Here is a 26120-nt window from a genome sequence, read left to right as displayed (position 1 = left end):
ATTCTTTTGTTTTGTTCACACTTTAGTTTACTGCTGCTGCGAGTTTGTGTTCCCCGCGCTTACAGATCCCGGTCTCCTCCATTAACATGATTGGTCTAAACTAAATGTAAACTGTCATCATCAGAGTCAAAGTATTGATGCAAAGTCTGATTTGTGGGACTAGACCGCACACAACGGAACTGCAAGGAAATCAGTGCACACTGTAGGCTGATAATGGCATCTTTGTTTATTTTAGTAGACAGAATAAAATGCACAGAGTTGAGAAAAAGAACAGTAGGCTATTGGATACCGGGTCAGTTCCTGTGACTACTTATTGCTTTTGCTGTGCTTTTGAAAAGCTCCAGGACTTCCGGTCAAGATTCGACTGTTTAGCCTTCAATTAGGAGAAGGCGTGGCTTACAATAGCCTATAAACCCTCTTCATTATTCAAGTACGTCAGTTATAAATTAAAATCCACAAATAACAATCAACTAATTGATCTCAAGATGTACAAAAAAATCTGCACACATTCCATGTTTTATTAATATTCGTTGTAGTGTTGTTCAAGTCTGAGGTGACAATATAAAGTACTCCCAGGAAGTGAAGAGATGCTTGTTTTGTTTGGCTGACTGGCGATGGAGTGATTAGAAGAATGTTCTGGAAGAAACAGTGACAAAATAATTAAATCAAAACAGGATACCAATGTGGTCAGCTTCTACAACATCAACGTGTCACAGCCTATGCATTTTGTTCATCAAGTCAAAATATGCATGAGAACAAAAGCTCAGAGAGTCGTGCTCGCTGTTGTTCCCTGCACAGTGTCACACGCCAGACCAACACATCATGCAGATTCAGGCACCCAGGGTCTGCGCTGGACCCCCGGCATTAGTGTTTAGAGCCGAGTGTTAAGCCCCTCCGAGCAATGGACGGAATGCGCAACGAGCTAATGGTAAGCAGCGGTTTGCCTGCTGTTAATTAATTGATGAAGGTTTCCTGGGAGTCCCACAGACCCTGAGAGCAGCCGTCGCACACTGTGCTGCGCCAGTGGGGAAGGTGGCGTTAAGTGGAGTTAAGTGGAGCTCAGCCGCGGTCAATGCTCTGGATCTTAACAACACGACATGTAACAGTCCCTGTGGGAGCAACATCCATCAGAACTGCGGCTGAAGGCTGGCAGGAGGGGGGCGGCTCTACGCTGGGGAACCGCCCTGACCTTTACAGTCAGGGCCAGCGCTGCAACACGTGTGTTGATGTTTTAATGCAGTGCCTAGTGTCAGCCACATCTGCGTTGGTGTAGTTTTAATGTAGTACCTAGTGTCAGCCACATCTGCGTTGGTGTAGTTTTAATGTAGTACCTAGTGTCAGCCACATCTGCGTTGGTGTGTAGTTTTAATGTAGTGCCTAGTGTAAGCCACATCTGCGTTGGTGTATAGTTTTAATGTAGTACCTAGTGTCAGCCACATCTGCGTTGGTGTATAGTTTTAATGTAGTACCTAGTGTCAGCCACATCTGCGTTGGTGTAGTTTTAATGCAGTGCCTAGTCAGCCACATGTATGTTTGTATATAGTATTAGTGACTTGTGTCATCAACATGTATGTTTGTATATAGTATTAATGTAGTACCTAGTGTCTGCCACATGCATGTTTGTATATAGTATTAGTGACTTGTGTCATCAACATGTATGTTTGTATATAGTACTCAACAATTTCACAATTAGTTCCAAAACTGGTAAATTATTCCACATTAATTTGACCTTCAAACTCATTTGGTAAAGAGATCAGGTTTGTTCTCTCTGATTGACAGGGAGACTGTCACATGTGTTTTAGAAGACAAGCAGGTTGGGGAGGGGGGGGGGGGGGGGCGCACTCCCCAGCACCAAACACACATCACCCCCTCCCACCCAGGGGTGCAAGGGAGTGGAGCTTCTGTTTGACAGGGTTACCAAGGCGACGGTGAACAGGGTGGCTGGGAGATTTAAAGCTGGAGGAGGTAGCCTTGTCTGTACACTGGTGCACTGCCTTCAAACACCTTTCTGTTCACAGAGGGACTGACTGATGCTGCTCTAGAGCTAAACACACACACACACAATCAGGTGGGCGCAAACACAATCTCTCACACACACACATACACACACACACACACTCGCACACAATCGTGAACCCCCCCTCCCCACACACACACACACACAAACACACACACAATTGTAAACAAACACAAACATTCACACACAGTCATCGTTGTGCACTACATTATCACAAACTAGTTCACATGTTACACACGGAAACAATGAATTACACATCTCTGGTTTGCTGAACAGTTTGTGAGGCATCGTCGTATATGATCCGTTGAACACCGGTTGAGGAGAAACAAACTTACACTTCATCTTCATAATCTTTTGGAGGGGAGACTGTGATCACCAGGTCAATCCAATCCTGAAGAATAAAGAACAATAGACAGTTATGAATGCACTACTATGTTAAGGTTTCTTTCTATCTTCAGTGATATTCTTTAGCGATCCAACAAGAATCCCCAGAAAATCGACAACTATCAAGCAGTGAGGGTGTGTCTTCTGTAGAGGACTAAGCGGGGTCTACGATGTGAGATCAAGGGCCTGAGGAGCCAGCTCACCCCGCCACTGTTCCAGGCTCTGGCCAGGGAGTTCTGACCCTCTGTTAGCGTGGCGTCGATCAGGATCTTCCCGTTCACCGCCATGACCTCGTCACCTGGCACGATGCCACCTGGAACACACGCACACACGCACACGCACACACACACACACACACACACACGCACACACACACACCTCACTCAGTGCCCACCGTTGCTTTTGTCTATCTCTTTTTGATGCTTTAAATCAAAGGTTCGGGACCCAAGGGATCAAGTCACAGCAAAAACCATTAATTCCTTGTGATTAATGAATCCAGATTCATCTTCCATGATTAAGTAAAGAAAAGAAGCGTCTAGATTCAGAAATGGTAATATTTTGTTGTCTTTCGACAGAATGGTAAAACGAATAGTGTTTTAGTCCTTATTAATCACTTTTACATCTACATGTTTACAATCTAGCTGTGTATTCAAGCAGAACGCATAACTACAGCTGTAGAGACACAAATACTGTCTCTCTACAAAACACTCATTATTCTTACTGCATATCAATAAACAGAGGGCCAAAACGTTTTTGTAATGGGAAAGAACATGGTCAAAAAAACAACAGTGTTCATACACCCTATTAATCAAATACCCTGCACAAATAGCACAATGACTGGGTATATTATTAAGAAACATATTCCCTGGAACAACAATTAATATTGCTTTAGTAATTGCTTTCAAACAATATTTTTACATAAAACATTTTGCAGTCTTACACATATATTGCTCGCAAATATAAATGAAGACCTAATTATTACACAAATACACGCAAACAAACAAATTTGTATTGGTTGTTAGAATAAAGCGAAAAAACGTTGTTTTTCAACAGCCATAGAAAGAGTCACATTTTTCTTTGCAGAGGAAAGAAGTAGAAGATATATGTTTAGATGTATAAACGCTACTTCCTGCCTACATGTAGTTTAATATATATCATACTTACTGCCTCGGCAAAGGAACATTTAATTGATATGTACAATCCTGTTGCTGTGACAGAGCAAAGCAGGCAGAGCTTGAACGCAGCACGCCTGCCTCTCTGCCTGCTCTGAACAGGACTCAGGGCTGTCGTCCAGACAGGAACATTCTAAAACATTCTGACCCGTCCTGACACAAGATGGGGCGCTTTGGGCTGCGGAGGAGAGTGCACTGACCGTGTTTGTCCGCAGAGCCCCCCTCGTACACGGCTGACACCGCCAGCTTCCCCAGAGGGGAGTCCACCCCACCCTCCAGCGCTATGTCCAGGTTCCCCACCTGAGGGGCCCGACGCAGAAACACCATCAACCAGAGCCCCACCCTCAGCTCATCGTGAACATCCTGTCACTGTCAGGTGACTGTTGTGCTATTGTCAGGTGACTGTTGTGCTATTGTCAGGTGATTATTGGGTTATTGTCAGGTGATTATTGGGTCGTGTAGAGGGGAAGATTGTGATGTTGTATGGTTGATGGTTTACATATAAGGGTGATACTGTTTAGTGAACGCTATGTTGGAGATATTGCATGGTGCATCCTTAATGGTGAATACCGAGTAGTGAACATTATGTTGAGGATATTGCATGATGTATACAGTATTGTGAAAACTATTTCGTGAACACTTTGTCGTGGATACTGCGTGGTGTACATAGTATGGTGAATGCCGGTTAGTGAACACTTTGTCGTGGATGCTGCGTGGTGTACTTAGTATGGTGAATGCCGTGTAGTGAACACTTTGTCGTGGATGCTGCGTGGTGTACATAGTATGGTGAATGCCGGTTAGTGAACACTTTGTCGTGGATGCTGCGTGGTGAATAGAGCAGCTGGGTTCTACCTTCTTGATCCTGAGCAGTCTGACGTCTCGACCATCGATCTGCTCTGAAGAGAACTATCCAGAAAGAACAGCAACAGGATGTTAGATTTGTACAAATTCAACCAACTCTGTGTTTGTTCAATTGTACAAAATGGTACAACCGCTGTTTATCAAAATCAATACACATGGTGAGCCACGTGTGTTTGGTCTCAATTCAGCCAATCAATCGGCATTAATAAACCAGATGTCTTATACTCTATTATTTACTTAGTTCTGTTGTATCGGTTCATTTAAATATATGGATTGAATTAAATTGATAATTAAATCTTGATTATATTAAGCATTTAATTCAGATGATTCCACTCTAAAAGAACCATAATCCCAACAAATAAATATATTTGACATTTCAAATTGATATTAAAGAGTAATATAAAGACAAAAGTCCCCAATAAGAATAATAGGAATAATGGCATGGAAAATTTTACGAGCATTAGCTGGCGAATACCATCTCTGAAGGCTTTGAATTACATTTGTGAATTTGGTCAACAATGTACGTGATGGTGAATGTGTGGAGGTCAAGGGAAAGTAAAGAGGTGAGGTGGTACTGGTCTTCTGGTACTGGTCTAGTGGTACTGGTCCACCACTGATTTATAAAAATGAATCCGCTCCTACACAATCATCTTATAGTGACAAGATAAAGAGCACTTTACCATCGAGTATGGATCGAACTCATCTTCGTATTTCTGAAAACCCTAAAGGAACACAGAAGTTAGACATTCAAATAGTAAAGCGACACATCAAAAACATTTTCAACAGCACAAAATGAAAAGATGTCACACAAATGAATGGGCCAGGTATCAGTATCAGTTCAGAGGTGGTAGATGTTGAACAGCTAGAAGACCTTTGACAACCGTTCTGGAAGATTATCGACCATAGAACAACATAGAGGGAAGGTACGGACACACACACACACACACGCTCACGCGGTGAGGATTAATGCCTGACCCCCGCGCGTCTTGCCAAAGCCTCACAGCCCAATTTGTCTCCAGAGTTGCGTCGGGGCGCAGTGAGTCATACTTATGTCCTCCGATTGAACGTAAATGACAAACAACCTGCTCACGCTCCAGCGATCAGTCATCCACCAGACAGCCCAGAGAGAACTCTAAACTAATACAGACTTGGGCGGACTCATGATTAACGTAATTCAAAGATAGGGTGGGCCAATTATTGTAAAAGCATTTTGTCATATTTTTTTTCTGTAATTCTCAACATTTGACAGTGCTCAATAAATCAAAAGATCTGCCAAAAAGAAATAATGAATGCCCGTGCTGTAGCAGGCCTGTAGTAAGCCCGTCCAAACACCGTCAAGGATTTTACCATCAACCGTCTAGTTTCAATTAACTGCATTAACAGACCGCTATGTAAACGGACCGCCAGCAGTTCAAAATGAATTAATAACCCTGAGCAATTAAAGCTTATAGCTTTAGCTCCAGGTCACACAACCAATCTGCATGCCCATGTTTTATTTGCTCTGGCTTGATGATCCTACCATTCAGTTAATATGAGGCGGGTTTAATGCAATGAATGTGCGTAACGCCCTATTTGAGTGCTGCATTTTCATAAACAACCAAAATGGCAGCCACTGACGTGTGCCTGTTTCGTTGCTCTGGCTGCTGGTTGGTCTATGCAATAGCATCCAGGAGAATTTTCGGTGGGCCCCCCTAGGATGTCTAAAATCGACTGAGACGTCCCGGCCTGAAACACAGCTGCGAATTGGTCTGGCGATGGAAGGCTATTATCTGCACCACTGCTCCCAATAAGAAAGTCCACCAAAACATCCAGAACCAGCGGGGCGGTGATTCAGCGGGGGCAGGAGAGAGCACGCTCAGGGTGGGTGGTTCAGCGGGGGCAGGAGAGAGCACGCTCAGAGTGGGTGGTTCAGGGCAAGTGGAACACAGGGGCTAATGCGTATGGATTACTTGTCTTCTGGTGTTCGATTTGAAAGACGAGTTGTAGGGAACCATTCGTTTGAGCATCTCTGGAGGCTACAACACAGAAGCACATCGGTGGACGTTAATACACAGTGGGGTTAGGTTATGGGTCACGCTGCGGACGACCATGATGAGGAAGGGCGATAAAGGTTCAACCGATGGTCTGATGTAATGGCCGTTTAGACGGGATCCGTCCAGTCAACTCATCACACACAGTTCATTCCCCATTATTACGGTCAGTATTTTACCATTTAATTCAGATTGAGCTGACATGTAGCATGTCCATCAGCAGAATCCCTCTCCATCTTTAAAACTGACCCTATTTATTATTAAATAGGTCAGATGTTATTTGCCCTCTAATAAATACTCCTATTTTAATCGAACGCTATGAGTGGTCTTTGATTGTATGCTTTTAAAAGCCTTTCTGTAAGTTGCTTTGGATGAGTCCAAGCTAAATGACTAATAAAGTCATGTCAATTATAATAATAATAAAAAACGAAACGTAATCATCTGTCGTTATTTGTCATCTCAGTATGATTTGATGGTCAATAAGCGAGCCTTCTGGCGTGATCCAATAACCACAGATGAAGCAGAAGGAGAATAAAGAGCGAAAAAGGAAGCGATCGTTTCAGGGATGGAAAAAACAAATCCTCCGACAGGAAGTCCGAGTGCAGGACTTTGGTGCTGAATAAGAACGGTCCACCTCCCAATAGGAACGAGGCAGAACCAATGTAGACCACCGGGGGTCAGACCGTTCCACGGACACACTCACCAGGCCGTCGGACCGCAGGGCGTGCAGCTGTGGTGGGTCGGGGCGGGTCTGCGTGCGGGTCTGGGGCAGCATGACGGGCTTGGACATGACGTGGCCCGTCGCACGCCTCTGATTGGGCGGGCTGGGTGCTAGCTTCTGTTGATCCCGGTTGACGCCGTGCAAGAGATGTTCGAGTACAATCTAAGTCATCCGTTCAACAGCTTGGTCACCACACATGCTGCTGCCCTATATAACATGGAGTCTGGTCTGTTCCGATGTGTTCGGCCCACCACACTGGCAGCAGGCTGAGGTGGTGCTCAGGTATCACACACGCACTTACCAAGGGAATGCTCGAGGTGGAAAACTGACTCGCATGGGATGTGTTTCTCATAACCTGAACCCCAGAGAAATGAAACCCACCTTTCAGTGTTAATAAAGCATGAGAGGATTAACCGTTTAAATAGCACACGACAATGGCCTGATATATTACAAAGGCAAAACCCATGCATATTGCTGATGTATCGTTTCTTTTAACTACATGCACAAAATTAAATGCACAGCACAGGCCACATGCAAACATGCTTAGTTGCACACATGTCGTTCATCTCGTTCCCCGCAGGGCACATGCTTCACGCTGGGATGCACACGCTCTGCTAAAGGCCATCGATGAACCAGCGGGTTTCATCCCCTTCATGTAGAAAATGAGCGACATCATTTATGTCAAGAGAGCATGCACACACACGGGCGCCAAGTCCCTGAGGCCATCCTACCGCCGCCGCTACAAGATCATTTGAATGCAACAGTACGTTAATACCACTGTTCCTCAAACACTACGCCAACAAATGGTTTGATGGAAGATAACCTCGAGGATCAGAGCAAGGCGACGCTCCTCATTGGTTCAATGGAGACGTATCAATGAGGACCACCGCGGAGACAAGACCGACGAGAGCACGCCACGACAACACTCCACCGCAAAGGGTCACCCCCAGGTCCAGCAGCAGGACTGAGGTCCTCATGCAGGGGACGGGAGGGGGGGAAGAGGGGACAGGAGAGGGGGGAGGAGGGGAGGAGGGGACGGGAGGGAAAGGAGAGGGGGGAGGAGGGGACAGGAGAGGGGGGAGGAGGGGAGGAGGGGGGGGGAGGAGGGGGGGGGGGAGGGGGGAGGAGGGGACAGGAGAGGGGGGAGGAGGGGACAGGAGAGGGGGGAGGAGGGGAGGAGGGGACAGGAGAGGGGGGAGGGGGGAGGAGGGGACAGGAGGGTGGGGAGGAGGGGACAGGAGGGGGGGGAGGAGGGGACAGGAGGGTGGGGAGGAGGGGACGGGAGGGGGGGGAGGAGGGGACGGGAGGGGGGGGAGGAGGGGACGGGAGGGGGGGGAGGAGGGACAGGAGGGGGGGCGGAGGGTGGGTGGGGGGGAGGAGGAGGGTGGGTGGGGGGGACAGGAGGGGGGGAGGAGGGGACGGGAGGGACAGGAGAGGGGGGAGGAGGGTGGGTGGGGGGGAGGAGGGGACGGGAGGGACAGGAGAGGGGGGAGGAGGGTGGGTGGGGGGGAGGAGGGGGACGGGAGGGACAGGAGAGGGGGGAGGAGGGGAGGAGGGGACGGGAGGGACAGGAGAGGGGGGAGGAGGGGACGGGAGGGACAGGAGAGGGGGGAGGAGGGGACAGGAGGGGGGGGAGGAGGGGAGGAGGGGACGGGAGGGACAGGAGAGGGGGGAGGAGGGGGGAGGAGGGGGGAGGAGGGGGGGAGGAGGGTGGGTGGGGGGGAGGAGGAGGGTGGGTGGGGGGGACAGGAGGGGAGGAGGGGACAGGAGGGGGGAGGAGGGGGGAGGAGGGGGGGAGGGTGGGTGGGGGGCGCTCCGACCTTGGGACTGGGGGGATAGGACGTCTCGCTCTCCGAGTAGAGCCCCCCTCGGGGCATGTAGCCCCCGGTCTCCCACTCGCTGCGGTACTCGGCGGGGCCGTGGGGGGGGGGCGGGTACCGGCCCTGCGGGGCGCGGGGGGGCGGGTAGGCCTCCCCGGCCCCCCTCCTGTCCCCGGACCGCGGGCGCTGCTGGGGAGGAGGGGGAGGCGGGGGGGGAGGAGGGGGAGGAGGAGGTGGGGGCGGGGGAGGAGGTGGGGGGGGGGTGGGGGACGGCCGGGGAGCGGGCTGCGGGGAGGAGGGGGGCCAGGAGGACTGAGAGGGGGGGGGCATGTAGCGGACGGGGGTCAGGGCCCGCTGGGTGGGGCGCACCGGGCCCCCGCGGGCCCCGCCCGGGCCCCCCGCCCCGGCGGCCCCTGGAGGGCAGGGTGGAGGAGGGCGGGGGGGGGGAGGGGGCGGGGCGCTGGGGGGTGAAGGCGGGCGGGGGGGGCGAGTAGAGGCCGCCGTGGGCGGTGGGGTGGAGCTGGGTGGACGGGGGGGGCAGGGGCAGGGGCGGGGGGGGCAGGGTGCTCCCGGGCTGGGTGGGGGCCAGCCTCTTCAGGGGCCCCCTCAGGCTGGGGTCCACCTCGTCCAGGTTGATGTCGTCCAGGTCGGTGGTGGCCAGCTGGAGCCCCCCGGGGAAGCGCCGCACCCTGGGGTCGGGGGGCGGCGAGCGGGGGGGGGACATCTGACAAACCGACACCCCCGTTATAACCACTACCAGACCCCCACTGTATAGACATCTCTCTCTCTCTCTCTCTCTCTCTCTCTCTCTCTCTCTCTCTCTCTCTCTCTCTCTCTCTCTCTCTCTCTCTCTCTCTCTCTCTCTCTGTCCGTCCGTCCGTCCGTCCCTCTCTCTCTCTCTCTCTCTCTCTCTCTCTCTCTCTCTCTCTCTCTCTCTCCCCGTCTCTCTCTCTCTCTCTCTCTCTCTCTCTCCGTCTCTCTCTCTCTCCGTCTCTCTCTCTCTCTCTCTCTCTCTCTCTCTCTCTCTCTCTCTCTCTCTACCTCTCTACCTCAGGGGACTCGTTCTCCACACAGGAGATCTGCTCCAGCCTGGTCTGACAGAGGCGTTCCACCCAGTGCTGGACCTTGGCCGACTCCTCCAGGTCCTCCCGCTCCGTCTCTGAAACCTGCCACCCAGCGGCAGCAGCAGCCAGGGACCGTCAGCCAATCACATCCCTGGGAGGCACTCGCTCAACAAACACACCGTCAGACCTCGCTCGCTCAACACTTCGATCGTCTTGAAAAGCTGTCATAACTGACATAACTCATCTTCTTTCAAAGGTCGATTCAAAGCCACGACGGATTTATGCGAAGGAAAAAAATGACAAGCATGGCTCAGAGATCGCCACGGCGATACACCGTCAAAAGGTTACCATGGTTAACGACAATTTGACAACCAATCAAAAACGAAATAACAGATTTCAATGCTCTCTCTCTCTCTCTCTCTCTCTCTCTCTCTCTCTCTCTCTCTCTCTCTCTCTCTCTCTCTCTCTCTCTCTCTCTCTCTCTCTCTCTCTCTCTCTCTCTCTCTCTCTCTCTCTCTCTCTCTCTCTCTCTCTCTCTCTCTCTCTCTCTCTCTCTCTACCTCTTGAACCAGCCTGTTTATCTTCAGCTGCTTCTCTCGTTCCTGCATCCCTTCCTTCTCCTTGGCCAGCTTCAGCTCAAACTCCATCTCCTTCTTGTTCATCCTGTGCTCCTGCAGGGTGTCTGCGTTGGACGTCTTCTTCTTTTTCTTCTTCTTCTCTCCTTTCTGGAGGCGCCGTCGTGGGGGGGGGGGGGGGGGGTCGGGCAGTTATCATGTCAAACCCCGAGACAAGCCTCCCTCCAAGCACGGCACACACCGGAACATGCAGCTCACTCCACCCCCCCTCCCCGACATATCACGTCCCACAAACCAGCTATCGCTTTCGTTGGACGTGAGTTACGATCTATGAACCACAGCAAAAGGAATGAGGTCCCGAGTAAAGACCCGAGCTCCACTATTTCCCAAAACCACACCGCACACACAATGCAAAATACCTTGCGTAACGTGGGCAGCTTCCCCTCATAGCGGTAAAACCAGCCAAACGCTGAAGAAGGGAAAAAGGTGAATTTGTTATAACGATGGCGATGTGTTCATGCATACACGACGTACTGCCATACAGACACAGTTCTGCAGCGCTGCGTTTTGTCCCCGGTGGGAGCGGGTGACAAAGCATTCATCATCACAAAGCAGCACACAGCGGAAGAGCTAAACAACTGGGAGGATTTGATCTGTTTCCTCTTTCAGGCCAACCTGAGAGAGACCAGTGACAGCTCTGTTTAGGGGACAAGACAGCGCAGAACCATGATGTCCACACAGAACCTTTTGTTCACAGACACAATCCCACAGGATCTCTAGTACACGATGGCAGCCATACATCTTGGGAGTTTGCAGAGCCTATGCAAGCAAGCAGTGTTTTCCCCAGCTAATGGGAACATACAGGGACTGATAATAAAATGAAGAGCAGCACTGCGGCTGTACCAACACAGGAATCCTTCCGTGCATTAAGGTTGTCAAAGGACATCTAGACTGATCAAACCTAAACCACTTGAACAGCAAAATGATACCGAGACCAGGAGGTAGTCTACGGGCCGACCGGCGGGTTCGGGGCTGCAGGTGTGTTTGTGATGAACCACTTTAAATCAACATCCAAGACGATGGAGGAAGGAGGGCCGTGGTTCCTATGCTCTGGACTCACTTCTTCCTCCTCCTCCTCCTTCTCCTCTTCATCTTCATCTTCATCTTCTCCATCGGCTTCAAGGTCAACACAGACATGGAGGAGCACCGCACACCACGGAGGAAAAGAGACGGTCATGCAAAGGACAGAGGGGAAAGAACAAAGTCACACAAAGGATATAGGTCACTATGCTACTATGCATTTAGGGACGCTTCAAAGGACTTTACCACCGTCCAGATGTGCGTTATATGAGAGAGGGACTGACAACGACAACAGCGTGATATGAAAGATAAGTGTGTGGATTTCTATCCCTTTATACCGTTAGTTTCTGACGACGCGGCGTGTCGTGTACTTTATGTCTACCCTCCGCTGTGCGTTGTTGTGTTGTTAATCCTAACAGTTGACTGTTGCTGCTGCTGAATGCAGGGGAAAGTGAAGAGGAACGCAGTGGACACAACTGCAACGCACAACCACGCCACGCAGCACCCGGGGAGACGGACGGACGGACGGACGGACGGACGGACGGACGGACGGACGGACGGACGGACGGGGGGCGACGGGGCGTGGCGGCGCGGCGGGGGGTTCTTACGTGAGCTCTTAGCCTTGGGGGAGGGAGAGCCCTTCCTGTCGGGGGAGGGGCTCTTCCGGCCCTTCTTCGGGCTCTGGGACCTCTCCTTGGCCCCCCAGTCCTCCTCCCAGTCCTGGGTGTGCTTCTTCTCTGCTGCCTCAATCCTGAAGGTTATGAGAGAGGGAGGGGGGGATAGAGAGAGAGAGGGGAGGGGGGGAGAGAGAGAGAGAGAGAGAGAGAGGGAGGGGGAGGGGGAGAGGGAGGGGGAGAGAGAGAGAGAGAGAGAGAGAGAGAGAGAGAGAGAGAGAGAGGGAGAGGGGGAGGGGGAGGGGGAGGGGGAGAGAGAGAGAGAGAGAGAGAGAGAGAGAGAGAGGGGGGGGGGGGGGGAGGGGGAGAGAGAGAGAGAGAGAGAGAGAGAGAGGAGAGAGAGAGAGAGAGAGAGATGAGAGAGAGAGAGAGAGAGACAGAGACAGAGACAGAGAGAGAGAGAGGGGGGGGGGGGGAGGGGGATAGAGAGAGAGAGAGAGAAAGAGAGAGAGAGAGAGAGAGAGAGAGAGAGAGAGAGGGAGGGAGAGGGAGAGAGAGGAGGAGGGGGGGGAGAGAGAGGAGGAGGGGGGGAGAGAGAGCGAGAGGGGGGGAGAGAGAGGGAGGGGGAGAGAGCGAGAGAGAGAGCGAGAGAGAGAGAAGAAGAGAGAGGGGGAGAGAGAGGGGGAGAGAGAGGGAGAGAGTGAGAGGGAGAGGGAGGGAAGGATGGAGAGAGCAGTTGAAACAAGACAGCGGGGGGGTCCTTGAACTTGAGGAACATCAAATTAAAACCCATTTTCTATAAACTCCCCCCGGCTCTGCGTCAAATATATTTGCCCTGTCGATGCGTGCATCTACGAAGCTAATCAGCAAGGCCTCGATTAATCACAAGATGAATGGTGTACACACTTATCCATCTCCTTCTGATAGCGCTCCTCTTCCTCTGCAGCCTTCTGAGCAATCTCCATCTTCCTCCTGTTTAATAGGACAGCCAGGACACCAGTTAACATGGACACAAGGAGCACTAGATTCACTGACCTGTCATGGCCCTGCATAAAACACATGCATCTGCAGAATAGGTCATGAATATCAAAGAGGGCTTAGGTTGGATGGGGGGCAGCAAGACCCATGAACCAGCGATAGATACTAAGAGATGATTTATTAAGAAATGCAATGTGCAGACGCAACCAAACATGCTGTGATTCCCTATGGGAGAGGTTGACGTTTTCTTATACAATACTTTGATATTACCTATATATATTGCATTATATATTATATATTTTATTATAGTTATGTGTACTTTTTCATTACATTTTCGACTGTAAGCTATTTCCTCCCCTTTCACCTGTGTGAATAGGCTGAGATTCGGAAATCATTGACATCCTATTTGGGGAGAAGTGAACCTTAGCCAAGGTTCAGGGAAAGATTCCAAGAATAGTTGAACCATTGATGTCATTAGTCCGGAAATTAGATCTCCGGATAGGACCGATGACGTCCAGGGAGCCCAATAAACTGGGTGGAGGTTGCAGCCTGGGACTTTCCACAGCACTAGAAGAGAGCACTGCTGTCTTCCCTCAGACAACAGCCCTGATTTGCTTTTCACAGGTCAGAATGTGGATGTATGGGCCAGTGAAACAGAATCGTCGTGAACAAATAAAGCCCTTTACTGAGTTACCTTTCCTTTTTGATATTTTTCATGGTAAATGGTAAATGAACTGCATGAATAGCGTTTTTTTAATTTTGTAACCAGTGACCACCCAAAGCGGTTTACAATATTGTCGGGGATCGAACTAGCAACCTTGCGGTTACGAACCAACCCGGTCTACCTCCTGAGCCACATGCCGCCCATACTATTTTGGGGTGTAAACGCATACCCCTTGTGCATTTGAGCTGACCGACCAGAGGTGCCCGAAAACATTATTTTCTGAAACCAGGTCCCAAGGTGGGTAAGAAAAAAACGGAACTATGAGTTTTCGTGTTCGGATTCGTGAGGACGCCGGATATATATATATATTTTATTATTTTGTAGCTTTAAATACAGCCCCTTGTTAAATTGAATAACTAAATGTACATTGAAAAGTATTTCTACTCAATGCGCTCCACTTTTTTTTGTGGAGAACCAGCGCCACACAGTGGCCCTGAATATGTACTACAGCGTTCCTACGGCTCGACGGTCTTTAGGGAGATATTCCCGAAACGCATCATAGGAGAACGGAGGGGGAGATATCGCTCCCGCCCGTGTGGACGGGGCCTCAGCGCCGGGTCTAAACCAAGTCCACGGCGCTCGACCAGGGAGGAACGGTTGACTCACTGTCGCTCCTTCTCCTGCTGCTCTTTGACGATCTTGTTGGTCTCCATGGCAACCCTCTTCTGCTGCATGAGCTCCTGGCGGTCGAGCTCCCGGCGCGCCTCCGCCGCCAGACGCTCCTCGTCCGACATGAACAGCTCCCGCCCCTGCAGGAAGTGGGCCGCAGGAAGCAGGCAGGGATTAGACCACAGGAAGTGGACCACAGGAAGTGGACCACAGGAAGCGGACCACAGGAAGCAGGCAGGGATTAGAAAGGAAGTGGACCACAGGAAGTAGACCACAGGACGTAGACCACAGGAAGTGGACCACAGGAAGTGGACCACAGGAAGTAGACCACAGGCAGCAGGCAGGGATCAGGCAGGAAGTAGATCAGGACTAGACCCAGACTAGCCTGGTCCTACCAGACTCTCGTTCTTCATTCCATTTGCTCAGAGAGAGTCTGGCCACTCTCCATTGACAAACGTTAACTCACTTGAAGGCGGGTGTCTGTTGAAGTTTAAAACTATTGGATCGGCCCGGTGCCACTCAGGATCTGCCATAACCAATCGCTAACGTTTGACTCCCACTCAAACTAGCGCACGACCTCAACGTCTATATAAAACCCGTGAATATACCACAAACCCAGACGTAGTACTGAAGGAAAATTGAGCGGCAGTACGTAGGAGGGGGAGCCAGGCTAGACTCATGGTAGACAGGAAGCAGACGGGATGTAGACGGGAACGAGTTTAATAGAGAGAGAGAAAGAGAGAGATCCCATAATCTCTCCCTCACCCACGTAGTACCACTCTGTATTACTGCTGAGACAGGTAGATACTGACCCTGCAATAACAATGAAATGGATACCTTTCACAGGCTTATTGTACGCTTCCCTTCAACTGTATGCATTACAGGGTTGTCACCCAGTAATAAAAAAAGACTTAGCAGGGTTGATTTGTATGCAGGCGTGTTCATTAGGGCTGTTTACTCCTCATTGCACACATGTCACGCATCATTAGCGATTAGCCGGAAGTCCGTGGTCAGATTCACTGAGAGAATAACTTGTCGACATTAAAATTGGGAGAGACGCCGATCAGCCCCCCCCCCCCGGCGAGACAAATGTCAGTGGGCAGTAGAGAAAAAGGTTCACGTTCCTTTCAGACAGACAGCCAGGATTCAGCCACATTCATCTGTTCACCGGGGGAATATCAATCCGATGTGCCTGACGTTGTTGGCTGATCTTCTCCCTCTACAATGTGGCTCTGTCCATTAATCAACCCAATAATCACCCCATAGTAAGGGTAACCGTTTTGGATTGTTTACTGCGAAGTCTCCACATTTCAGCAGAGTAAGAGAACATTCTTAATAATGTATGAATAATAATCAGTGTAATGAGGTGGGGTGTCAGGGTGATCAGCAGATGGTCGTGGAGCTTACCGCCCCTGTCAGGACAGTGATGGTCAGACTCCTGCTGCTCTTCAAGACCTTCACAGCCTGCAGAACATCAGCAGACACACACCAATGCATCAGTAACACACGCAGACACACACCAATACATCAGTAACACACGCAGACACACACCAATACATCAGTAACACACGCAGACCCACACCAATACATCAGTAACATCCTTTCGTCTCATTACATCTATTACATCCATTACATCTGGTGCAGCCGTGACACTCATTGATGCTATTACTCTCATTACCTCCATTAACCTGGATTTACATCTGGTGCTTTGAAAAACTTGAAAACCAAATGGTTTTCAATTCTGGAAATTCTACCTCCCATTGAAGGAAGTATTGATTTAACAGCTATCTGTGTCACACAGAGATGTCGAGTACAGCCAGGCTTAAGCGTAATATTTGACCGTCAACCTTGGAAATTAATGCAAGCTAAATATTTATAAAGGTAGTTCTGCAGATAAATGATCTGAATCCTCCTTTATATTTGTTCTATGCTAGATTTACTTCACCTACACTTTTAGTCACTGGTTCATTTTTGAAGCCCCCTAATTTATTTCCTAATTATTGCTTTAGTTGGCACGACTAGTTGAAAAGCTCTCACCTCTTTGTGGTCCAGATTTGTGAAATCCACACTGTTCACCTCCACAATCTGGTCCCCCATCTACAGGGAGAGGGGATGATAGACACCACACATCAATATTCTACAGCTCGTAAACGCCAAACCCCTTTGAATGGATAAGATCGTAAACGCCAAACCCCGATGAATAATTACGTTTGAAAGCACCAAACCCTATTAATTCAATACGTTTTCAAACACCAATCGCCGTTGACTGGATGACATCGTAAACACCAAACGCCGTTGAAGGCATAAAAACGTAAACACCAAAAGCTGTTTAATGGACGAGATCGTAAATGCCAAACCGTGTTGACTGGATGCCATCGTAAACCCCATATAGCCATTGAGTGGATAAGATGTTTGTTTATTCACATACATTTCCTTTCAATCTAAAATTTACTTATATCATTAAACACTTCAATACATATAATTATACGCTTCAGAATCAGAAAATAGCTAAATTGCCGGGTAAGCTTGCACATAATACACATATTACCAGGAATGTGCCATCTCTGACCATAGCCAATGCAAGCGGGAGGCCGGCCTGATAACCTGACCCCTCACTGAGGCTGATGGCTTTGATTAATGACCCTGACCGCTCAGAGACAGCTGAGAACCACACTGCGCCAAACGGCACATTAGTGTTCCCTCCAGAGCAGCTACCCAGAGAAGTGACTCGTATTAATGTCTTAAAATCCATTAAGGGTAAGCCCCGCATCCTTCAAGATGACCCGCCGGCCAAACTATGTCAAAACCTGACAGCTGACTTCCAGCGTGTGAACGACTATAAACATGGTCTGAGCTGTGCTGTGTTTCAGCCAGCAGAGACAGATTACTGCGATGCTGTCACCCCCTTAAATCTGCCTCTGGACGGCTCGAGACCGATGCTTTAAGGAATTTATCTTTAAGAGGAGTTTTTCTGAATTACTAAATAAACAATACTTAAATATAGTAGTTACTAAATTTCAAGGTGGAAAAACCTCACAGAAGGTGACGTTGTTTCATGATGTAATCGATAGGAATAAGAATCAGCTCAAAGATAATGTGGTTACTAGTAGGGACCGATACCGATTTCTTTTCATCTGCCCAAGCCGATGACCGATACACTGATATAGATTTTCTTGAGCCGATATTTGGAGCCGATACTGCTTTGGCTCCCTCAATTTCGTCATAAAAATTACACAATGATGATAACAAATGTTACAAGTCTCAATTTAAAAAAGGAACATTTATTGAACTGTCTGTAAATCATGCCAGGAAAAAAATAAAATAAAAAAATAAAATATCAGCAAAACAAATCGGCCGATGCAGATACACGTAAAAAACGCAAATATCGGCCAGCTGATATGTCGGTCGGTCACCAGCAGTTACCTCTAGTCCCACTTCGGCGGAGACGGAGCCGGCCTTGACGTTGCTGATGTAGATGCCAGGCTTCTGGGTGGGCCCACTGGAGATGCTGATGCCCATCCCGATGGTCCCCACCAGGTTGAAGAACACCTTCTTCTCCTTGATCTCCCGCCCGCCCATAGAGGCCAGGCCAGCCACACTGGTCTTCTTCTCCTGGTGGATGGAGGCACCGAGGGGGGGGGGGGGGGAAGAGAGAGAGAGAGAGAGAGAGAGAGAGAGAGAGAGAGAGAGAGAGAGAGAGAAAACATATTACAACTATAATAGTAACACTAATAATATAAAACACAATGTATAATTATTATTATTGTAATTCTAATATCATTATTATATAATATAATAATGATAATGTAGGCTTTACTCCAAATAATCGTCAATACCGGTTTAAGTTAATACATTTCTTCTTATTATTATTTGAAAATGCACCTGAAAAAACAGGGGTAAAAAAACATCAAAAGTGTAAATTCTAAAATCAGCGATACTTCTGCGTGCATCATGTTGACAACACCCTCGTTTCTGCTCAGGATTCTGACACACATGATTACATGTGTGTCAGGCAGAGATCCCAGACTCACCCCTGACTCAGACACAAACTGGTCCACAAACTGCCATTTAAGGGGCTCAGCTGACGACCTGCTCAGTGGGGAAAACAGAGGTTATATACGTTTCCTGGTTACCGCTGTGTCAAATACGTATTTTTCTTACGCTACGTATGGAGATAAATGTTTATTACCCCTTTAGCGGGATCATGCCCACATCTGCAAACAAACAAAATAACATGTCAGGATACTAAGTTGAATGAATTTCAAGAAATGTTCCGCTGCGTACCGACTAAATGAGCACATTGGTAGTTGATAGCTTTTGGCTACGGAAGAGGCAACGGCATGGAGTTGGTGACCTACGCCTGACTTTGAGCGACACGGTCTTCTTGGTCTTAATCAGGTTGATGACCTCCTCGTGGATACAGGAAGAGATGGAGTATCCGTTGATGCGAACGATCTCATCCCCGATCTAACACAGAACACACATAGAAGTCGGTCACTCAAACACATATTTTCATGTGTACACTCAAAACAGTCGGCCAAGACACCTTACTAGCTTACTACAGTCCATGCTAACTTAATGACATATTTCAGTTACACCTTTCCTAGTCAAGGCAGGTAGGATCAAGGATCAAGGAGGATCAAGGATGCTTTAATTGTCATTTAACATTTACATGAAAAACGAAATAGTACTCAGGTCTCAGTGTGCTACCTAAAACCCTGAATTTGTTTAACTTAAAATAAACTATTAATATAAATAAAGACATACTAAGATACAAAAATACATCTTAAAAGAAGATACTTAAAGAAGCTTAACAGCGTATTAATGGAGTACAAGCGCAGCAGTTGGTTCCTTGTAAGTAAGTTGATAAAGTCAAAGTGCAAATGCAAATCAGGTCAGCAGTCGTGGTCCTAGACATTAAAGTGCATAATTACAGTTAATCAGTGCATAATCAGGGGGTGTTTAGCAGTTCACAGTCTTAGTAAGTAGTTTGTCTGACCTTGAAAGTCATTATAGAGGTAGTATAAGCCTCACAGAAGCACCAACATTAGTTTATGTCACAGATCACTTGCCCCATCTAGTGGACATTAGTGGTATTGTTGTCAGTCTGGCCACAGCTAGATCTCACTATCATTGCTAATGGAAATTGTATTTGGCCGTTGGGGTAGATTACGTTTTTTTATCCATATTATATCATATAAATTATGATTTGATGTATAGGGCAGCATTCTTTCACCAGGGGCGTTATGTATAAACTGTACTGTTGTCAGGATTGTTTATTTAGCCCTAGCTTCAGGTAGGTTTAGATTACATTTTAATAACCAATAATGCATATCGATACACTCAAACAATATCTTGTTATGTATTTTCAATGTTTCCCAGTTATTACCCCACAACACATTTCAGCTTCAACAACCTCCTTAATGGCACTAAACTGAGACAACGTCCATGCTATAATCAAGTCATTAATTGAAAAAGTTCATCTTAGGAGATCATTTGAATGGTTTCTGTAGTCCCTGACTTCACCAAAAGGTTAATATGCTACAATCATATGTCAAATTTAACTTTCCAATATGTAAAATGTGGCATCTTAACATCAATACAAATTGATTGACTAAGAGAAAACCATGTTTATTACACAACATCTGAGGTTTTCCATGACGGGTTGCTGCGGACTACAGACCTGAAGGCCCACATTCCCGGCCTGGCCGTCCTTGACGATCTGGGATATGAAGAGTCCGCTCCCGAACTCCAGGCCTCCTCTGACGCTCAGTCCCAGGCCGTCGGGATGAGTCCGGTTCAGACGCACCTCCTTCAGCTTCCTGCTCCCGGTGACGCAGAGACATGTTGAGGGGGGGGGGACACAGCGCATGGGATCCAGATGTTCACACGTTAGGCGTCTCGAGAGAAACTTACAATTGTTGTTAAGGGGAAAGTATAACACTTTTGTAAAACTTTGGGGCTCATTTACTGAATTCCTGGAGGGGGATGATTTCTTTACAGCTCTCTAATCTACTGTTTTGTTTTTACTTCTCTCAATAAGAACACATTACATAATATTGGAGCATTGTATATGAGGGGTACAATACAATCTGTGCTCATCTGTACGTGTACGTATATGTTATTCCATAGCGTCACTCCTTTCTTTTCCTTTTAAGCCGTGATGAAAAATAGTCAGATACCAAACCAGCAGAATGCATCACTATTATCTGCATATTTGAAACCTCTTCAAGTGCCTTTTTGTATTATTTAATGTGCCTTGGGTTGTTTTGTGTTGGGTCTTTTGTGTTGTAATTGAAAAAGGACAATAAAAATATTTGTCTAAAAAGGGAGGTTAGGTTTCAACAAAATCCCTTTGGGGAGTAAACAATGCATCAATCAATTGTGCTATCAATATGCTGCAATATTGTGAAATATCATATTGCAGTACTGGATGGGGAACCTGACGACCAAACAGTATCGTATTTCACATTACTACACTGGAAATTGTGTTATTATAAATAATAATTATAAATGACACAGGGAAAAAAATGGTTATAAATGAGGACACCAATTTAAATTCGAAAAGTGTGTTTTTATATTGTTTAACATTGATAGATATATTGCATCATGTCCCATGTGGTAAAGCAAAATTGCAGACTTAAAGGTCGTATCAGCCATGTTGGGTGACGTCTCTTCTGTCGGCGTTTGAAGCGAGATCCCAAACAAACAGAGCCCGCTCGCCCCTCCCTTCCGTGTTTCGTGCATCCAGTAAAAACTATCATGAACGCAGCGCAAAACCCCACCACACCCACCCCTGGTCGGTGATTGGTTGGAATACTATTTATTTTGGGTTTGAGTGGTTGGTAGTACCATTTGTTTTTGGGTACGATCTCGGAGCGCAGGCTGCCTAGAGAAGCAATTTTTTGACCGTCTGCTTATGGGGCGAGCAGCTAGCGGATTGTGAGGAACGATCAGATGAATGTGATCATTTATGTTTCGGCCTAGCATCGCTGATACAACCTTTGAGGCGGGGCGGTGAAGGTACTGACCGGGACTTCTTGGGCGTCAGCATGTCGTACTCGACCTGGTGTTTGAGGGGGATGAGGGGCCGGATGGAGTCGAACAGGGGCAGGCGCTTTGGCTCGTTGATCACCAGCTTCAGGTCCCCCACCAGCACGGGCAGATCCATCGACCTGAGAGGTTACCGGAGGTAGACGCCTGTTACATGAGGCCTCTTTTCCCCCGATAACCAAGAATGGAGCTCTAGGCTGTAAAGGTCTAATGTCGGTGCACTGAAGTCTAACTCAAACTAACATCTAGACTCTAGAAGGAACAATAGCGTCATCAATTCTATAGCGATTCAGCGGCTTAGTCATGATTTGATGGTTTAAGGTTTTAATTTCCCTGTCAGATCCAGAGCTTGGGTGTGCGTAACATCAACTGTTGATGGATTAGCCATTTGACAGCAACCAGGGTTGGATGCCTTGCACAGAAGCACTGCATCGTTCGGCCAGGCGGAGCCAGGAATCCAACTAGCAACTTCTGATTGACATTGCCTATAAAGATGACCCATCAGTCCTTTGCAACAGGATTGTTTGAAGCTTTCCTACTGGTTTGAATGCAATGCTACTGATGACATGTTGGCATTACTGTCATACATATTCCTATCATTTCATCACCTATGCCTATTTCTTTTTCGGGGGGGACAGCTTAGGCCAGTTAAGGTGGCAGGTGTGTGTTGTTAAGGTGGCCGCCTTCACTATAAAGCACTGGGGGAAACACTAGTTAGCTATTTATACAGTAATGCCAGCAAGGAAAATCATAATGATTAAGGCATGACTGGCAATATCATTTCCAATATTATAAATATTTGATTCTGTTCGTGAATGTGCACAAAAGACAATACAATAGGCTGACTTCTTGTGCACGCCAGGTAAAATGGCAGGTACAGCTACAGCATCAAATCTGACCACCTGGCCCGATGTTTAAATAATTAACAGCTGACATTTCAGTCCCCCTGGGGGAGAAGCAAAGAGGGCTTTTGTGAAGAACTGCCCAGGCCTGATAAAGGCCGGTGGAAACTGATCAGAGGCTTAAGCAAGACAGTCACAGAGCAATGGCTTTCCACAATGATAACTGGAAAATGTGGTCACCCCAGCGTTCATAGGTGTCCCACCCTAGACACTACTCCTTTGAGATCAATGGCAGCTCACTGTCACGTCAGCAGGAATCAATTTGGCCCATTCAAGTGAGTCAACACACTTCCTTATGCATTATTTTTTGCATTGGAACAAGGTAATTAATGGCTTTTAATTAGTTACAAAAAAAAAGGGCCTAACACTGATGACAAAACGTATTTGTTGCTGCAAGTGATTAAATTGAAATTATTGAAATTGAAATTTGAGAGTAGGGATGCCAGTGAACGTCCATGCTGGGTTTCGCACACACACACGCACGCGCACACCCACACGCACACGCACACACACACATACACACATACACACACACAGACACACACGGTACTCACTGGTGATACATCCGGAGGACATCGTAAAGGTAGTCCTTCTCTGCTTCATTCTCGATCAGCAGCTCTACCTACACACACAAGCACACACACACACACAGACAAACACACACACACACACACACACACAAATACAATAATCACTTGATACACGCATGATGTCATTTCATACATTGTAAAAAGGCAGAACTATAAGCAGACAGCAGAGAGAACGGAGAAGATATTTCTTAAACACAAACCTCTGCTGTGTCTACACACACCACTTAAATGTGTGTGGGGGGTAAATGTTTGTGCGTATTTGTGAGTGCGTGTGCATATGGGTGCATATGGGTGTGTGTGTGAGTGTGTGTGTGTGTGTGTGTGTGTGTGTGTGTGTGTGTGTGTGTGTGTGTGTGTGTGTGTGTGTGTGTGTATGTGTGTGTGGCTGTGTGTGTGTGTGTGTGTGTGTGTGTGTGTGTGTGTGTGTGTGTGTGTGTGTGTGTGTGTGTGTGTGTGTGTGTGTGTGTGTGTGTGTGTGTGTTTGTGTGTGTGTAAGCGTACGGCGTGCACACTCCTGTACCTCTAGTCAAACAAACCTGATTTCGGCTGAAATGCTGCAAAATGATTTTAAGGAAGCGTTTGGGCCAATCGATGATGTAGCACATTTGTCTCCTTTAGGTCAGGGAAGGGTGAAAGGTAAAAGCGGTCCAAAGCTGCGTATCGAATATGCCTCGTTTCCAAATATCCCAGCCGGTTATTAAAAGTCTTGGCGCTGTGATGCTGCACTGCCCTCAGTTGTGGAGTGAGTTGGTCCTGCTACGGTGATGGAGCTCATTAGCCTAAAGAGGGGTCAGGGCCGGCCCAGCAGACTAAGGAGTGGGGAACAGGGGCGTACCAGTGGCTGGCCTGTGTTAGCATGGTCACTGGTGTCGCCTTACATCTCCCAGGTAGGCTACCCGCCACTGAACATTCATTTGTTTTGGTTTGGAGCTGATAAAAGGACCTTAAACCGATACGCTCCAGCACACTTGAGAGTAGCATGACTGCAACGGTGTGTAAAGGAAGGGCTATTGAGGAGTGAAACGAGTCAGCCTTCGGAAAAGGAAGTATCACAAGAGCATAGCAGCCCTGCTTCTTGATGGTAATAAAGGGAGGCAATTTTAGTTTTTTCTCCTATGCTTTATGGATGTCATAAATGTTTCCGATGAGCCATAAGAGTCTGAAGGTCAGGCCAGCAACGAGACGCAGACTTTGGCACCATAAACTGACAAGGCAACAGATACCAGTCCTACGACAAAACCATTCTTATATTTCATATGGCAACAATATTTTTTTGTCTACTTTGGATTTAATTTATAAGTCAGAAGTTAGTCCAGGGATGAACAATTAATACAAAAGTTAGTTTGTTGAATAACGAGTAAGGAATGTCAATGTATTCTAGCACGCATATTTAACCTAATACTATTAGAAAAACGGATTGCCCAGGAACACACAATGCCTGGTTCCGCTGGAGCTGCACCAACCAGGGCAGCCAAAGTCAATTAGGAATAGTGCAATCACTTCAGCTCAACTGACCCCGTTCATTGCCCCATCTTTTCCTGTCCGTGATGAATTCCCAATTATAAAATGCCTAATGTCCTTCTGAAGCAGGCTGCTGCTTAGACATGGGAGCCTCCCTGTGCAGTACACAGATGGCGACAGGCCTACATACAACAGATCATGTTACTGTCCAGTGTTGTGGTTTTCATGCAGCAGAGCCTCCTTCACCTCGCATGGGCCTTAACACTAGGCTACCTTGTTTTGTATTAAGTTGTGTGGGCCTTGGTGCCACTTTTTTGCTCCAACATTGATGTATTTCTATCTTTTTCATTAGTCGTTGTACTGGGAGTCTTATTTACATGGGTGAAGGGTTGAGCGTTGATTATAAGCTAAACCCGCCGATAATCATAATTTATATCTTGCGAAACATTAATTATAGCCTACTGTAGCCTATAGCGTTTAAGGTTATAACTTACTCATTGGATGACGCGCATAGCGCAAAACAAATACAAGCAACCCAACTCCACTTCAATAACTTAGATAAACCCGTGAATGTATTCCTAACTAAACGATAGATGACGATACAATTACCCTAGGAAATACAGCTTATTTCAATTTTGAAGTAATAGGCTAATTCGTCAACACATTGAGCAACGCTACTTAACCGCAAAAGCTTTTCTGACAGGTTATAAAAAATATTATTATTTGTAACGTAAACTATCTGAGAGGTGGTGAACATTCGTCATCTTTTTCTTACCTTGTGTCTAAATTCTCGGGCAACTTTACGCTCCATAATTGAGAAAAGGGAGTTGTCGTCTGATATGATATCGGTCACCGCTCGACGAATATACCTCGTTCCCAGGCGTTCCCGTCTCACGACGGAACGCTTGGGACGGGATGCTCCATATTACCGTTATTGGCCAGAGAGAGGGCGGACCTCTAAGTTACAGCGAGAGGCAAGAGAGGGGGAGTTCTGAAGGAGGGATATCCCCCCTTTATCTTGTATATTTTAGAAATTGATTATTAAAATGTTTCTTCAAAATTCCATAATTATTCTACTTGTTGTCGTTGTTGTTGTTTTTGTCATGTTCCTATTATTCTCGCTCGGGCAGCTCAGGTGAGCCCGGAAATGACGTGACGGTAGACCGACATAACGCTTCAATTCATGATCCTCTCTCAGCTTTCACGGACTATAGACTACCTGCAGTAACAGACAGTCACAGGATGGTGCGATAGTGACGAGGAGAACCTATCTGGTCTCTTCCTCTCAGAAATTTCCCATATTAATTTAAATGTACCAGAAAGCTCTAAGAGTTCAATAAAAAAAAAATATATATAGCAGATTTGGAATGCAAAAGCGTGCCATCATTGTCACAGTGAAAGTACAGTCTGGTTTTTTTCAGACCGTTTAATTCAGCAATAATCACCATAGGCCGCCTACTCTATA

General features: G+C 47.4%; 1 protein-coding gene across 2 annotated transcripts; it reads right to left on the bottom strand.

Moving 5' to 3' along the window:
- Positions 1–213: 213 nt before the first annotated feature.
- Positions 214–26086, bottom strand: ush1c (Usher syndrome 1C). Of its 2 annotated transcripts, XM_056599073.1 has the most exons (20): positions 25431–26086; positions 23159–23226; positions 21681–21824; positions 20333–20471; positions 19008–19116; positions 18839–18863; positions 18681–18738; positions 18073–18261; positions 16687–16746; positions 16057–16113; positions 14647–14789; positions 13245–13310; positions 12333–12475; positions 11765–11820; positions 5115–5156; positions 4426–4479; positions 3774–3873; positions 2605–2714; positions 2353–2408; positions 214–636 (listed from the first exon to the last, which is right to left on the bottom strand). In XM_056599073.1, the coding sequence occupies exons 1-20, from the start codon at positions 25464–25466 to the stop codon at positions 624–626; spliced, it is 1668 nt and encodes a 555-aa protein (XP_056455048.1). In that variant the 5' UTR covers positions 25467–26086; the 3' UTR covers positions 214–623. The 2 variants fall into 2 exon arrangements, 1 of the variants encoding a protein (XP_056455048.1); XR_008896537.1 differs by lacking the exons at positions 214–636; positions 3774–3873.
- Between the last annotated feature and the right edge of the window lie 34 nt (positions 26087–26120).

The sequence above is a fragment of the Gadus chalcogrammus genome, chromosome 9, assembly GCF_026213295.1.
Source record: "Gadus chalcogrammus isolate NIFS_2021 chromosome 9, NIFS_Gcha_1.0, whole genome shotgun sequence".
Taxonomy (NCBI): Eukaryota; Metazoa; Chordata; class Actinopteri; order Gadiformes; family Gadidae; genus Gadus; species Gadus chalcogrammus.
Note: the sequence above shows the minus strand (reverse complement) of the source record. Positions and strands in the feature narration are given on the sequence as shown.

Bases quoted from the DNA above. Each gene is read 5' to 3' on its own strand.
- ush1c (XM_056599073.1), bottom strand. From the start codon at position 25,466: ATGGAGCGTAAAGTTGCCCGAGAATTTAGACACAAG. The intron at 23,227-25,430 runs GTAAGAAAAAGA...TTGTGTGTGTAG, and splicing joins CCCGAGAATTTAGACACAAG to GTAGAGCTGCTGATCGAGAA. The intron at 12,476-13,244 runs GTGTGTACACCA...CATAACCTTCAG, and splicing joins TATCAGAAGGAGATGGATAA to GATTGAGGCAGCAGAGAAGA.